The sequence below is a fragment of the Nelumbo nucifera genome, chromosome 1, assembly GCF_055504915.1.
Source record: "Nelumbo nucifera cultivar China Antique chromosome 1, China Antique-T2T, whole genome shotgun sequence".
Taxonomy (NCBI): Eukaryota; Viridiplantae; Streptophyta; class Magnoliopsida; order Proteales; family Nelumbonaceae; genus Nelumbo; species Nelumbo nucifera.
In genome coordinates, this window is record NC_142649.1 from 203839720 (window position 1) to 203853980 (window position 14261).

The following is a 14261-nucleotide window of genomic DNA, read 5'->3' on the forward strand; positions in this document are numbered from 1 at the left end:
GATCATCTGCAAGCGTCGGCCCTTAGCCCCTTACTATGCAAACCCACCCGACCCGGAAAGGTGTCCACCAAAATTTGTTTTTTTGTGACTTTGGGTTGACCATCCATTTAGCTGATAAATGCGTCCACCTGTGTTCTGGTCCAAAAGTCTCAGTACGTAGCGTCTTCATCCAATGTTGAAGAACACAAAGGGGACGAGGACAACGAGCTTGTGCAACTCTTTAGATGCATCGATCCTCGCATAAGGTAAAGGTAGGGACGGCTTGTGATGTACTTTGGTGGGCCCACCATCGTTGTTGGAGGACAGCCAGTAGTAGTTTTGCTTAGAATTCCTCCGAAACGTTACACCGGCATTGATGACTTGAGCATCGCCATTGCGAACTCGTGGGCTGTGGGGTCGGTAGGGAGTTGGGCTTAGAAACTCCAAAAACAAAAAGTGAAGAGGGAGATGCATAATTCGCACCACGCGTACGTCTGACTATTATTTCCTAGTTCCCACCGGTTCTCGCTTGGCTGGCTATATTTTGCCCATCGATTCTTTTCTTGACACAGGAGATGAATTCGCGGACCGCATTTGTGTTCAGAAAAATCTGAGCCGTTCAAGTGATCCGGTGAAACGCTTTTGGACATCTCACTGTATATCCTCCTCGTAACGACTCAAAACCCTCTCCTGTTTTATCTCAATCCCGTCGGAATCCGGCACTCGCCGGCGATCTCTCCGTCCTGTAAGTTTCGGTCTTTCCGCTTCTACCTTTTGCATTCTCCGTTTGTTTTTGTACTCTTTTTCCTTTCTTTGTTGTGTTTTCTCCTTTTTTGGAACTTTGCTTCCGTTATGACATCTCTTCTGGCGCTTGTTTTGGAGACGATTGTTAATTCAATGGTGGTGGAGGGATATAATTTTCAATTACCTTTTATTTGAATTCTTTGTTGGAGTTCTTCATTTTGTTGTTCTTGTTTAAATTCTGAATATTTTTTTCGCGGGAAATACGCCTCGAGATTGGGAGTTGTTAAAAGCAAGATTTGCTTTTATTGTTTCATTTTAATTTTTATTTGTTATACATATTCATGCTTTTAGAACCGAAACTATCAAGGTTTTCCGTTTTCAATCAATTCTTTTGTATCAAATTCTTGATAATTCCGTGTTTTTTTTCTTTTTTTGATCGAAAATGATTTGAACTTGAGACCTTTTACCTATAATTCCGTGTTATTTATTTAATACTAATAACGATGATGAGGTTCATTTTGGGTTATTTTTGCAAGGATGAGATGCTTTTTAATTAATTACAGTGAAGCCTAGGCTTGTCCGGTAGTGGCCTTTGCTTTGGGTAAAGTAAATGGGCTGCTACACTTCAAAATCTAGAAAACATTTCCGTGGACACGAGGATCCTGTAATTCTCGCATCTCAAACAGCATGTAAGTCATAACAAATCCTTGAAGATTTTTATTTGGGCTGTTCTTGCATGCGTATTTTTTGGCACATTAAATTGCATTATTTCGAGTTGTACACTTTTGTCATCTTATTCAACACAAAATTTTAGTCTTGAATGATTTCTTATTCGCATTGCCAATAGAAGGAAGAGAATAAAAAGAGAGTTTTAAATCACCTTTGCCTGGTGAAAAATGCCGAAGTAGTTGATCATGCTAATGTCTTCATTAATCAAATTAAAGTAGCAATTACCGTGCTGATTTCCTGAAGCACCGGAGATTGCATTGAGGAATTTCCTTTTCCCCCGTGGCCAGAACCAAGAATTATGAGTTAGAAGTCCTTCCTCTTTTCTTCACAAAGTAAACATCCCACATGGGAAGGATTTTGGATGGTCCATTGCCAGTTTGGTAAAATGAAATTGAAGCAAATTATGTACTAAACAAAGAAAATGAAGCAGATCGTTTCATATTTGCATATGAGTGTCAATTCCTGGCTTGTAAATGAATATGCAATTTTTAGGACAACCTTAGAACTTCAAGGGAAGGAAATAATTGCTTTGCATGTCAGAGAAAAGGTTGGCAAAAGACATGGTGATTGTATATCTTTCCCAATAAAAATGAACCATTGCATTCAGCTTCATGTCTTGAAGGATCTCCAACCCCCAGAGCCACCTCCTCTTGCCAACCATTTAACGACTTTTCATTGTTATTACTGTTGGGGTTGCAGATCTTTATTGATTTAAGGACATAAACAACACTGCATTTACCTAATCTTCTGCAATTTTAAGAATGCATTCCTATGATTTAATTAATTGAATGTTTCTCTAAAGCTAGGAGAAAGGTTCTTACTTTGATGAATTGATATAGTTAATATTAAATCAGATGAATCTATAGACATGCTTAGTGGAATAAAAAGATAAGAAAAATTCCCTGGAAATAAAAATAAAATCAACAAAAACCAAGTAAAAGTCTTTACAGTTGTAATATGACTGAATGGGTTGTTGTACAAAAATTCTTTGCACAGAGGACCATGTATACTTTTGATTTTAGTTAATACAATTATACCTTACAGCTGTTATAGTTTTTGTTACATACCTTTTGACTTGTATTACTGCAACATATCCTTTGATTTTTTTCCTGTTACCATCTGAAAATTGGAAAGTTGTTTTTGTGGCTAAAGCTCCTGCAGATATTCCTATCATGGGGACTTGTCTTCGGACAAAATCTTTCTCTAGTACTTATAAACATGAAAAGTCAGTGTTCTTGTTTATCTGTGTCCAATATCAGAAAGTGAGATCTTGTAATCAGTCCTAAGATGAAATGTGGTTATTCTGGTGTTGATTTAATGCTTTAGAAAAACTTGGCCAACTTTGTTTTTATCATAATTTTCCAGTCAGCGTCAGCGAAGTTGAAGCACTCTTTGAACTGTTTAAGAGCATTAGCAGTTCTGTGATTGATGATGGGCTAATAAGTAAGGTAACACACAATAGAGCATTCATATTCATTTTGGTCTTATTTATCTGAGTTATTGTGATTTATGGAGATGTTTTATTGTTTTCCTTTTTCAGACAAGCCATTAAGCTGTAGCTAATTAAAGTCATGCTTATCTAATCTTTTGTTTTTGTTTTGATAAGCAAGAGTAATAATCAACAGTTTTTGTTAATAGATTGATAAAGAAAATTTATCCATTCCATGTTGTTTGATGTGTAGAAGACAAACATAATTGTATTATATCATTTTCTTACAAATAAGCTACCACGCTTATGTAGGTGCCCCTTAAATCAGCAGTTACCTAGTTGCCCTTTCTTTTCCAAGAGCATCAGCTAAACCATTTGCAACCCCTGGAGTCCACCTGAACAAGCACTTAAGATTAAGTCCTATCTTCTTTTATCAACTATTAATTGGTTTTAAAGGCCTTGTTTTTGTATCCTATGCTAATTAGGTTAGAGGTAGGGGAGACTCTGGATGGTTCAAGAATTATTTTGTTTTCCTGCTTGATTTTCCCAGCTAGTCCATAAACCATTGGTTTGCCCATTCTCTTATCAGTGAGGTCTAGTCATTCAGCTATTTCTAAGGAAAAAGATATTTTCTCATAATAAATAAAAAAAGAAAAATTTATTGAAATAGGGTTACAAGAGTGGTGATATAGTATCACCCACAAGAAAATGAAAGCAACCAAGGTTCCCAACCTTACAACAAGCTTTCCATTGCCTCCAACAAGGAATATCATACCAATCAGAATACACAAAAAAACGCTATGAGCACAAAGATCTTAAAATCCCCCCCCCCCTGATAATGACACAACATACTCCATCATCCAAACTATCAACCCCTAAGAGATCAACTGTTCAATTAACATTTCCTGCCTCTTGCACCCAAGTCTCGTTCTTCTTTTACTAAATTCTTTTGTTTTCTTATGGGCCCAACCCCAAAAACTCCCATCTTCAACCTGGCAAACCTATAGTTGGGATACTGCTTCAATGATGATGATGATGACGAAATGGAATCCTGTTAATTATCAATAAAAAAAAAAGGTAGACTACCAATGAAGGAGTTGTCTTGGTGTCCAGGACATGCTACATGGTGCATGACCTCACAACTCATCATTCTCACCATGCAACCTGATGATAAGGAAAATCCAAGCCTACTAGCAGACAAATAAGACTACTTACTGATAGAGAATGTTAGACATGTGGGAAACACACAACACTGGTGATAGGGATATCAATGAATACTCTGCCATCATTTATTTCTCTTTTAGTGGTAGAGGAGACTGGTTAAGGGATTGCATCTTGTCTACTAGTAATATGCTTTGAAGCTCTGAGACAAATGTGTAGATGAGACATTTATAATATTTGTAAAATCACAGACAAGGGTCATTGGAATTGTAGCGAAACATATAGATGTCCTTGGGAGGGAAGTGTCCATTCTGTGTGGTAGTGAATGGTTCTCTTGGATAAGTATTTAGGTAGGATGGAATTATGATCTGTAACATTATGGTGGGCATTGCCACTGTTATAACTCATACAGTGTCTTTGTATTATCATAATTTGTGAACATGGCAGTGAATAGTGTCTCTGGTATTCCATTTGACTTCTGGAATTTGCAGTAATGCCTCCTTGGATTGACATGTCTTGGTAGTATTCTGGCTTTATAAATGAACAGGTTCAAAACTATATTTGTTTATAGTTTTGTTTACCCAACACTCTAGTAATCATTATTTCTTGCTGTACACGCAGGAGGAATTTCAGTTAGCTCTGTTTAAGAACAGAAAGAAGGAGAACCTCTTTGCAAATCGGGTATTATTCTATATCCTTTTCATTTAGTTTAGAAGTATCATATCTTGATTACATGATCTCATATTTAATTGATATTTTGTTAATCAAGCATGTTGGTGACAAGCTAAGAATAAACTGAAAGCACCATTCAACTCAGGGTTAGGTAATTTTAGTTTTTCAAGGCCATCTTTAAGTGGGAATAAAGAACTTTATTAAATAGGAGTAGAAAAGAAGAGAGTGTACAATGGCCGTAGCTTCCAGGGACAAGGGAAGTACATTCTGAAACTCCAACCTACAATGGCCTTTAAAACTGCAAAATATGCAGCAAACAAGAACAGTGTAACTACTTAGGTAAAGAGGCACCCTTATGCAGGAGCTGAAGAGGAAAAATTGGAATTTTGTGAAAATTTTTGTATTTTTATATTTTTGGACAGTAGGGGTATTTTTGTAATTTTTGCAATTTTGTGGGGGGTCCAATAGGGTTTGATTGTTTAGTTATAGTTTGTTTATGTTTAAAATTTCAGAGTCATTGCATAAGTAGGATTAGAGTTATCGAGTCTTCTTTGAATTGAAATAGGATATGACAACTTAGTCTGAATCCTACTAGGATTATTGAGACTAACAGTTTTACTCCTAAGACTATTATGAGTCTAACAGTTTGACTCCTAGGTTTATTATGAGTTTGGAGTCTATAAATATGTATGGACGTTTTACATGAAGGCAATGAAATATATTGAGTTTTCTTCAGCTTATGCTAGCTATGGTGAGTGATTCCAGGTATTTTCTCTCTTCTTTCTCTCCCTTCTTTCTCTTTTATTCCTTCAAGAAGTCATTACAGCCATCAACAGCCATAAAACTTTGATCAAGAAGCATAGTTGTCAAGACGGTGCCTAGGCGGGCGCCTAGGCGACAAGGCGCCCTTGGAGGCTTTGCCTCACCTAATCGCCAAGTAGTTTTCTATAGTGTTATAAGAGACTTTTATATTCTTAATTTTTTGAGGTTATACTTATAAAATAGACATTTTTAAACTAAAATATTCATTTTGTGTGTTTATATACTAATTTCTTTTTATTATTTTCTTATTTGGTAGGGTTTAATCAACATTGTATTGAACCCTTAAAGACTTCAAAAGCTGAACCAATAAGCAAGGAAGAACATAAAGTGTTGTCCAATCAACACATTTTCTTATTTTTCTTTACTAATTGTGTGTTTTTATATACTAATCTCTTCTTATTCTTCTTCCACCTTTTTTTCTTCTTTTCCTATAACAAAAATAGGGGTTCAGCCCCTATATATATATTTTTTTATTTTCTTTTCTTTCTTCTTTTTCTTCTCATGAATATGTTGGAATATGTTGATTTTCTATACTTTAACATGAAGTTTATTTTTTTTTATGAAAATTATGTATATTTATTAAGGAAATATGATTATGGAACCTAGGGAACTACCATAGTATACATGTTTTTACTTAAAAAAATCCATTGCCTAGGCGAAAAGGCGCCTCCCTGTCACTTAGCCTCACCTTGGCGCCTTGAAAACTATGTCAAGAAGACCATTCAACATTTTCTAAGGACTAGAATTGAGCTGGTCCTACATCACACCCTTGACTAGAAAGTCCATCACTGATCAAATTAACAGACCTAATATCCTAGATAAATCATGATGAGATGTTTATTTCGGCAGCTTCTCTAATGAAGTGACTAGATTTCCCTAGGCCACTCTAGTAACAAATTATCCAACCAATAACAACCCAAGAATCTTCACTTCTGTCCTCTCAAATTCCATTTCTAAGAAGAGTCTTCACCCACGCCTGATCAGATTGCAAATGCTACTATGCGAGAGAAAGAGAATCGAATGATGCAGTTAATTTCATTGTTACTGCCACCAAATCATGATTGCCCATCATTTCCCATTGAACACTTCATCATCATTGAAGCCTTTTTCCAACTATATGGGATCAGCTTCACAATAAACACTTGTACTAATTAATTTTAGTGGTTTTTGAGAATAGAGGAAACGGGGGAGTCGATGCCTGTCCAAAGTTCATATGAAAGAATTTGATTTTGAAATCAACCTCCAATATTTATTCTTTTCAATCAACAAGAATTCCTCTTTAATTTCTCAATAAGTGCTGAAATCTTTCCACTGAACAGTTGTAGCGGTTCTGAAAATAATCAACTCAATAAACTCAGCCTTATTCCCAAGTCTTTGGGGTCAATTAAACAAATCATATTCGATCACTTTTCTCTAGAGCCATGTTTTTCTTAAATTGTAAGTCCTTAAATCATTTTTCAACACTTCAGGCCACATTTTCTTTGGTCTTCCTCTTGCTTTTTTAGAACCTTCTACTTGCACCAAGTCACTCTTCATTGGGTGCATTCATTGGTTATTCATGCACAAGACCAATCTTAAAGTCTCCCTCTTCATGGATAATTAATTCAAGGTACCGAAAGTGATTAGCTTGACGTATTTTCTTGTCAATCTTAGTTGCACTACCATTGTTACTAATATTTTTACTAAAGTTGCATTACATGTATCTACCTTAATTCAACCTATCTTGAAACCTTTTGGTCTTGAAGCATCTCCCCATTGTTCTAGCTTTGCATTTAACTCATCTTTAATCTTACCAATCAATACCATATCATTGGTAAACAACATGCTTTATAGGACCTCCTCCTGTTCTGGTTAGTTCATCCATAACTAATTAAAAAGTTACAGATTGCTGACTATTGACTCTTGGTGCAAGTGTTAAATAGTGTGTGCCCTTAGCTTCAATCAAATTGATGTACAGATACATTTATTGTAAATGAATAAAATTACATTATTGTTCCATGTTGATATCGGTATATTTCTATGTAATTGCCCCTTAAACTAGACACTTATGAGACTCGTGTTAGTTTAGAATGTTCTCAGTTGTTGGATAGAATTTGGGAGTTATCCTACCAAGGCTGACACTGATGTTCTACCAAAGAAGTTGGGGCAGCTTATCTCAACTACTAGGGTTAGACCCAAAGCACATGCCTTGTGTGTTTGGATGAAACACTAAACTCGCACCATTTTCCAATTATGTCTTGAACCTTGGAGATTGATGGGCAAAATCAGAAAGTTACACAGCCCCTACACTTGATTATGGTATTGTACTAGGTGTTGGATTGAGTTGTCTTTGATATGCCAATCAGTGAGATTCATCAAGGGTCAAAATTTGGGTATGTTGGGGCAGTTTGAGAATTCACTTGAGTGGGTGATCATAGTGATAGGATCGGCCCCTTTGTCGGACAAAGTGAATGATAGGGTATACACTGTCTTTAATGGAAACCTAAACTACCGGTAGTGTATTTCAATTGTGTTTGATATTTGGTTTTGCAAAATTTATTTATATGATATATATTAATATTTTATGAAAAATGTTTGCAAAAGGTTTTATTCTTGGGATTCATCTAAGTAGAGAGTGACACTGCACTTTACAGCCAGGGGAGAGGCTTATCGAGTAGTGTTTGATCATTATGGGCCGAGAGGTTGTGTAAGAGACCATTACAAAGTTGATTACCTGATGGGCTTTATCTTACTTTAGTCCATTATCCTTGGATCTTCATAGGATTGCTAAATTTAAGGATTATTTAAGTGTAAATGTTGGGCCTATATTGAGCCCATAGTGATGTGCTCAGGGGTTCACTACGTTTAACAGTGAAATCGGCCAAACCTTTTCAAAGAGGTTGGGTCAAACCCATATGAACTTACTTGAGGTCATTGTAGGGTCCCACACCATTCAAATCAGTCCTAATTTGGTCATGCAACACCCTTGGGTCGTGGGCCTTATAGTTGATGGGCCTAAGGCCCATAATTAATATAATTAATTAAGCTGTTACATGACAACTTAATTCCATGGGGCGAATCTAGGGTTGGATCTGGGTATGGAGCACCTAATCTTATAAGAAGGTATATCTCTAATTAGAATCCAGATCTAATTTAAATCTAGATTATTTCCTAATTAGATTAGGAGATAGCTCCATGAGAGATTATAAAAGAGGAGGGGGTGGACTAGTCCAAGACAACTTCATATTTTTGTAGTTTCTGGTTCTCTCTGCACCCTTTTGTCTCTTAGTTTTTTCCTAGTTCGACAGCAACTATCTGTGACTGATTTATATAAGTTTTCTTCTGATTTTTCCAAGAAAAATTCAGAGGAATTTCAGGCTCACCTTCCCTACTTCAACCCAAGCAGTTGGATTGTAGTTTTGCTGAAAATTGTGTTGTTGAATCAGCTTCACCTATAAATTGCGCCATCTTCAGTGGAAGCTGGTTTTAGGACTGATTTGAGCGTGAACTTCCACCTTGGGATCTGCATTTGTGGTATCCATATCAAGTACACATCTCCCACTTTGTTTGGTTTCAAATCTGGTCCAGTTCAATGCAAGAGAGAGCTAACCAGTTCATAACCATGTCATACGGATGATAGGTTATATAAATGCATTTGAGGCTCTTGGCTCCAAACTTGACGATGACACCAAGACTGATGCCGTCCTGAACTCTTTACCCTCGTCCTTCAATCAGTTTGTCATGAACCATAACATAAACAAACTAAAAGTTAGCTTGTAGGAGCTCAACAATATGTTGCAAAGTGTTGAAGAATTGATTAAAAAGGATAAGCGGGTAGCCATGCTTGTTAAAGGTGGTGGAAAATCTAACAGGAAGAAAAGGAAGGGTAAGAAGAAGCCTTAGAAAAAGTGAGGCAAACAAAAGAAGCAGAAGAGAGACAAGTCATCTAATGAATGACACTTTTGTAAGCAAACTGGGCACTGGAAGAGGAATTTTCCTTGATATCTGGAATCCCGCAAAAACAAAGAAGGTAATTTCAAATCTCTTGTCATAGAAACCAATATGTTGGTCATTTTTGCATCCTGGTGTATTGACTCTAGGGCTTCCACTTATGCATGTAATACATTATAGGGGTTCAAGGAAAGCAAAAGGCTAATTGATGACAATGTTGTGCTCTACTTGGGGACAATTGCAACTGTTGTAGTTACTATTATCGGAACACATCCCCAATAAAAGAACACATGATACAATTAATCCTACATGCTTGTGGAATTACCAACTTGGCTATATTAATATAGAACGTATCAAAACTCAGAAATTCATCTTACTTTGTTCCTCTTCTTTATTGGGAGTCAAAACCTAAAAAATCTCTCATCTTTACAAGAAAGAGTAATGTGCCTGATACAACTGTGAAGCATGCTAAGCCATGTCTTATGTAGAGCTGAATAAAGCAAGCGGCTCTAAGTAAGAATTCAAAGTGAAATTTCAATTGGTTAACTTGCTGTTTTAAAAAAAGGAATTTGGTCTGAAATCTTAGAAATTTCAGACTTTGTTCACAGAAAGAAAGCAAGAAACTTCAATAACTTGAGTTCCACAGGAAATTTTGGGCTGAAATTCTGTAGATTTATTTCTATTGGAGTTATGTGGAGGGTGATTCAGTTAGATCGGGGATCTAAATTGTCTGGGTAGGAGTTCTAAAAAGAACAGCTAGGGTTTTAGAGAAAGAAAGTGGAGAAAAATCAGAAGGAAAAATTATAATTTCTGAAATTTCATGTCTATTAACAATCCCAAACTTGAGATTTGGTTGGTTGTTAGATGTGTGCAATAGTTAATATCTTGAAAAACGTTAGAGAAATAAGGAGAAAACCCAATGATTCACTCCAAGGGGACCTATAATCACCCTGGAATGTCGATGTCAATGGAATCACTCTATAAGTGGGATACTGTTCATAATTATGAAAACGCGACTGGACTCCAAAAGTAAGAAAATAACATAATAAACTCCCTATTAGAATGACTGGACAAATGACTCCTACTGAATGGAGCTCATACAATAAATTAAAATGACAAAAATAGCATTGGAGTCCAGTTAGCATAAATCCCAAGAGTTATCAACTTGTCAAATCAAAACTTGTTGATTTTCTTCCACCCAAAATAGTTATTTAAGGGCTTAGAATGATCCCCATCACCATGCCTGTAGGAAGCTTAGTTCTTCTGTTTCCTAATAAAATTATTTCACCTGATCAGTATTTGGATATTGATTGAGCTGAAGAATTGTTCAAAACAGGGTTATAATTAAATCCACCCATTTTTAGTGTGGTTAACAATCTATAAGAAATCAACTATTGTGGTAATCCTCAATTGAATTGCTATGAATTTTAATTTCTGTGACACAGATTTTTGACCTGTTTGATGTCAAGCGAAGGGGAGTGATTGATTTTGGTGACTTTGTTCGGTCCCTTAATGTCTTCCATCCTAATGCTCCTCAAGAAGACAAAATCAACTGTAGGTTTACAAGATTTAGTAATTACCCTTGATTTCCAAATTTCTTTGGTGATGTTTCCATTTTACTAATTCCTAAATTTAATATGGTGTTATAGTTACATTCAAGCTGTATGATTTGGATGGAACAGGATTTATTGAGCGACAGGAGGTAAGTACTATGTATTTATATTTATTGGTTTCTTTTTTATGAGTTGTACAAAACCAGAGGCATGGGAACCCTAACTTTTATCCGTATGAAAATTCTACCCTTACCTTGGTAAGAGAATGGTTATAGTTTTCTCCTAGCACAATACATATATGTTTTGAATGTCTTATGCCTAGGAGTGTGTAATCAAGCTGAGTCGAGCCATGTTCTGGATTGGCTTGAGCTCAAGCTCGACTGAGAAGCTCAAAGCTCAAAACTCAACTGAGTTATGAATTTCATACTCGAAATCAATTTGAGTTGATACTCGCAAGCTACTCAAGCTTGACTCAGCTCAAGCCAATTATAAATAAAAATATATTATGAAACTTGATTATAAACATAAATAAATTAATATAAAAATAATATTTATTTATATTAGAAATAAAAATATATTGAAAATAATATTTTATTAGAAGCTTGATTAGGCTCACAGAGCTACTCAAGCCAGGTATTGCGAAGCTCAAACTCGGCTCGACTAACTACTCGACTCAAGTCAAGCTCAATTGACTCGATAATCTTTGAGCCAAGTTCGAGTATTTATCGAGCCAAGCCCGAGTAACTCGTGAGTTGGCTCGGCTCGCTTGCACCCATACTTACAAGGTTTTTTCCACCCTTTTATGAATTTCATTTTGATCAACCTTCTTATATATTCTTATTGATCTTGATCAAAGTGAAGATATATATCCGTCTTCTATCTCTTCAGATATTCTTTTGGTTTCCTTATCTCCATCATCCTTTTTATGGATGTTTTCTATGCATGCAAAAACTCAATATTACAGCTAGACCAGCTTGAAAGTACCTGTTGAGAGACTATTGAGGATAGTCATTGTTGTTTCATTTTCTTACTTCTTTGCAGGTCAAGCAAATGCTAATTGCACTTCTATGCGAATCAGAAATGAGATTGGCTGATGAGACTATTGAGGCTATACTTGATAAGGTGCATTGTCATTGCTGAAAATATGCCAGTACCCTACCTATTCTATTGGTGATCCATGTCTTTGATGGAAAATTTGATGAATGGTCATCTTATTATGGACTTTCCAATTGATTGACCATAATACCGCCCATATATCTGATTTTTCCAATTAATTGAACATTCAAAAAGGACATGACAGATTAAGCACTTCACCCCATGGAAAACCAAGGTCTAATTGTACAGGTGGTTAAATCATTTAGTTCTATTAAACAAAATATTTTAAAACAAGGATAACGATCATTTGGTTAGTATGATGAATGAGCATACAGCACATCAGTGTTGGTCTGTTGTTTAAATTATTGCCCATTTTGGGAGGGCTTCCACGCTTTGACTTTTGGCTTTGGGAGGTCTGGCCCAACTGGAAAGTCTACAAGGCGATGTTAAGGCTAAGTCCCCCCCCCCCAACCCCCACAGGGTGCTCTCTTGTTTACTGAAATCTTGGATTTTGTCAGACATTCTTGGATGCTGATATAGATCAGGACGGGAAGATTGATAAATCTGAATGGCAGAATTTCGTTTATCGCAACCCATCGTTGATGAAGATTATGACCCTACCTTATCTCAGGTAAGTTGTACCAGAGTACAAATTTTGGTTTATCGCTTCAGGCTTTGCTTCACTTAATTTGCATTTGAAATGAAGAAAACAAAGTAAAACCTAAATATTTTCTGCCATGAACAATGCAGGGACATAACAACAACATTTCCAAGTTTTGTGTTTAACTCAGAAGTCGACGAGATGGCTACATGAGTGATTATACATGCTCAGTACCCAGCAATTGATACGCCATTTTGAAGATAATCGGTTAGTGAAGTTCCTCTTTTACTCTTAGACAAAGACCGAATATATGGAGTACACGTTCCATTCACGGCATAACAGGGGAAAGATTGCCACTGGTGAGTTAACAGATTAAGTTCGAAGAAGGGTTAAAAAAGCCTCTTCTTTTTTGGGTATTAATGTAGGCACAGAAGTTGGTTATGTGTATAGGGTGAAAGCTGTTGCTATAAATTTGCAAAGTTATTTTTATCATCATCAATTAATTAATTTAATTTTAAAGCCATTTTCCTAATTGATCTTTCTTAGCTATATTAAACTGTTCCAATAGAAATGTGTGGCTGCAATTGTTGGTTCATGAGAAAGTTTCCCCAAAAAAAGGTCCAGCCATGTTGCGGGCATGAAATGGGCTGTTAATGCGAAGTATTGCAAAGTCGGGTGCAATGTGCTCAATGCATGCTAATAAATGATGATAATGGTTGTGTTTGGTACTATTGTCACTTGCAATGTTTTGCAAATGTTTTCTCACACCACATCAGATATTGAATTGGGTGTTGACATTTATAATAGAATACTAACTTTGACATGAAGATAGTACTCAATGTTGTATGGATAACTCAAAGCATTTGTGATAAAAATATATATTCTCATAAAATTTGTCCAACCTGAAATATTGCAAGTAAAAATATATATTCTCGGGTGCATTTTTAATGGTCAAGGCTCTGGTACTATGCCCTTTTGGCATTATAGATTTTTCCTAAAATAAAACATAATTTTAGAACCATCAATGACCACGAGAGTTAGGCAGAAGTGTTGGTGCCAATTATCAACCAGAAACAACCCTTCACTTTCATCCAGGATTGGAACAGTGGTGTAAGATCAATGGAATTGGACAAGAGATTTGGATGATGATAATGATGTTATAATAGTTTTATAAGGATTGGGATGGTCAACTCAGTCATGCACTATTTATACAAATCCAAGGCTAATTGCATCCAGGTTTAAAAAAAAAAAATCTCAAACAAAATCTGTTACCACTAATCTCTGTGAATTGTATTGTAAAGAATTTGGCTTTGGTCAGGGCAAAGCCCGAGCAGTCTTTACAGCCTTGCATTGAGAATATCTCCCTGTTTATGTGTTTTATTTCATAGAGATATTCTCAATGCAAGGTTGCAAAAGGCGGTTGGAATGGTGTGGGCACTGGCTTGCTCTGATGGAAAGCCAATCTCTGTGTTATATTAAATACCAAAACAAATCTTTAAAAAAAAAAGTATAATTACTTACCTTTACGTCATTTTTTAATACCGAA

General features: G+C 36.0%; 1 protein-coding gene across 1 annotated transcript; it reads left to right on the top strand.

The window, feature by feature from the left end:
• The first annotated feature begins 544 nt into the window (after positions 1 to 544).
• Positions 545 to 13247, top strand: CBL1 (calcineurin B-like protein 1). The gene is made up of 9 exons (XM_010276210.3): positions 545 to 724; positions 1260 to 1412; positions 2818 to 2900; positions 4664 to 4723; positions 10912 to 11020; positions 11116 to 11168; positions 12061 to 12141; positions 12633 to 12745; positions 12865 to 13247. The coding sequence occupies exons 2-9, from the start codon at positions 1334 to 1336 to the stop codon at positions 12926 to 12928; spliced, it is 642 nt and encodes a 213-aa protein (XP_010274512.1). The 5' UTR covers positions 545 to 724; positions 1260 to 1333; the 3' UTR covers positions 12929 to 13247.
• The last annotated feature ends 1014 nt before the right edge of the window (positions 13248 to 14261 follow it).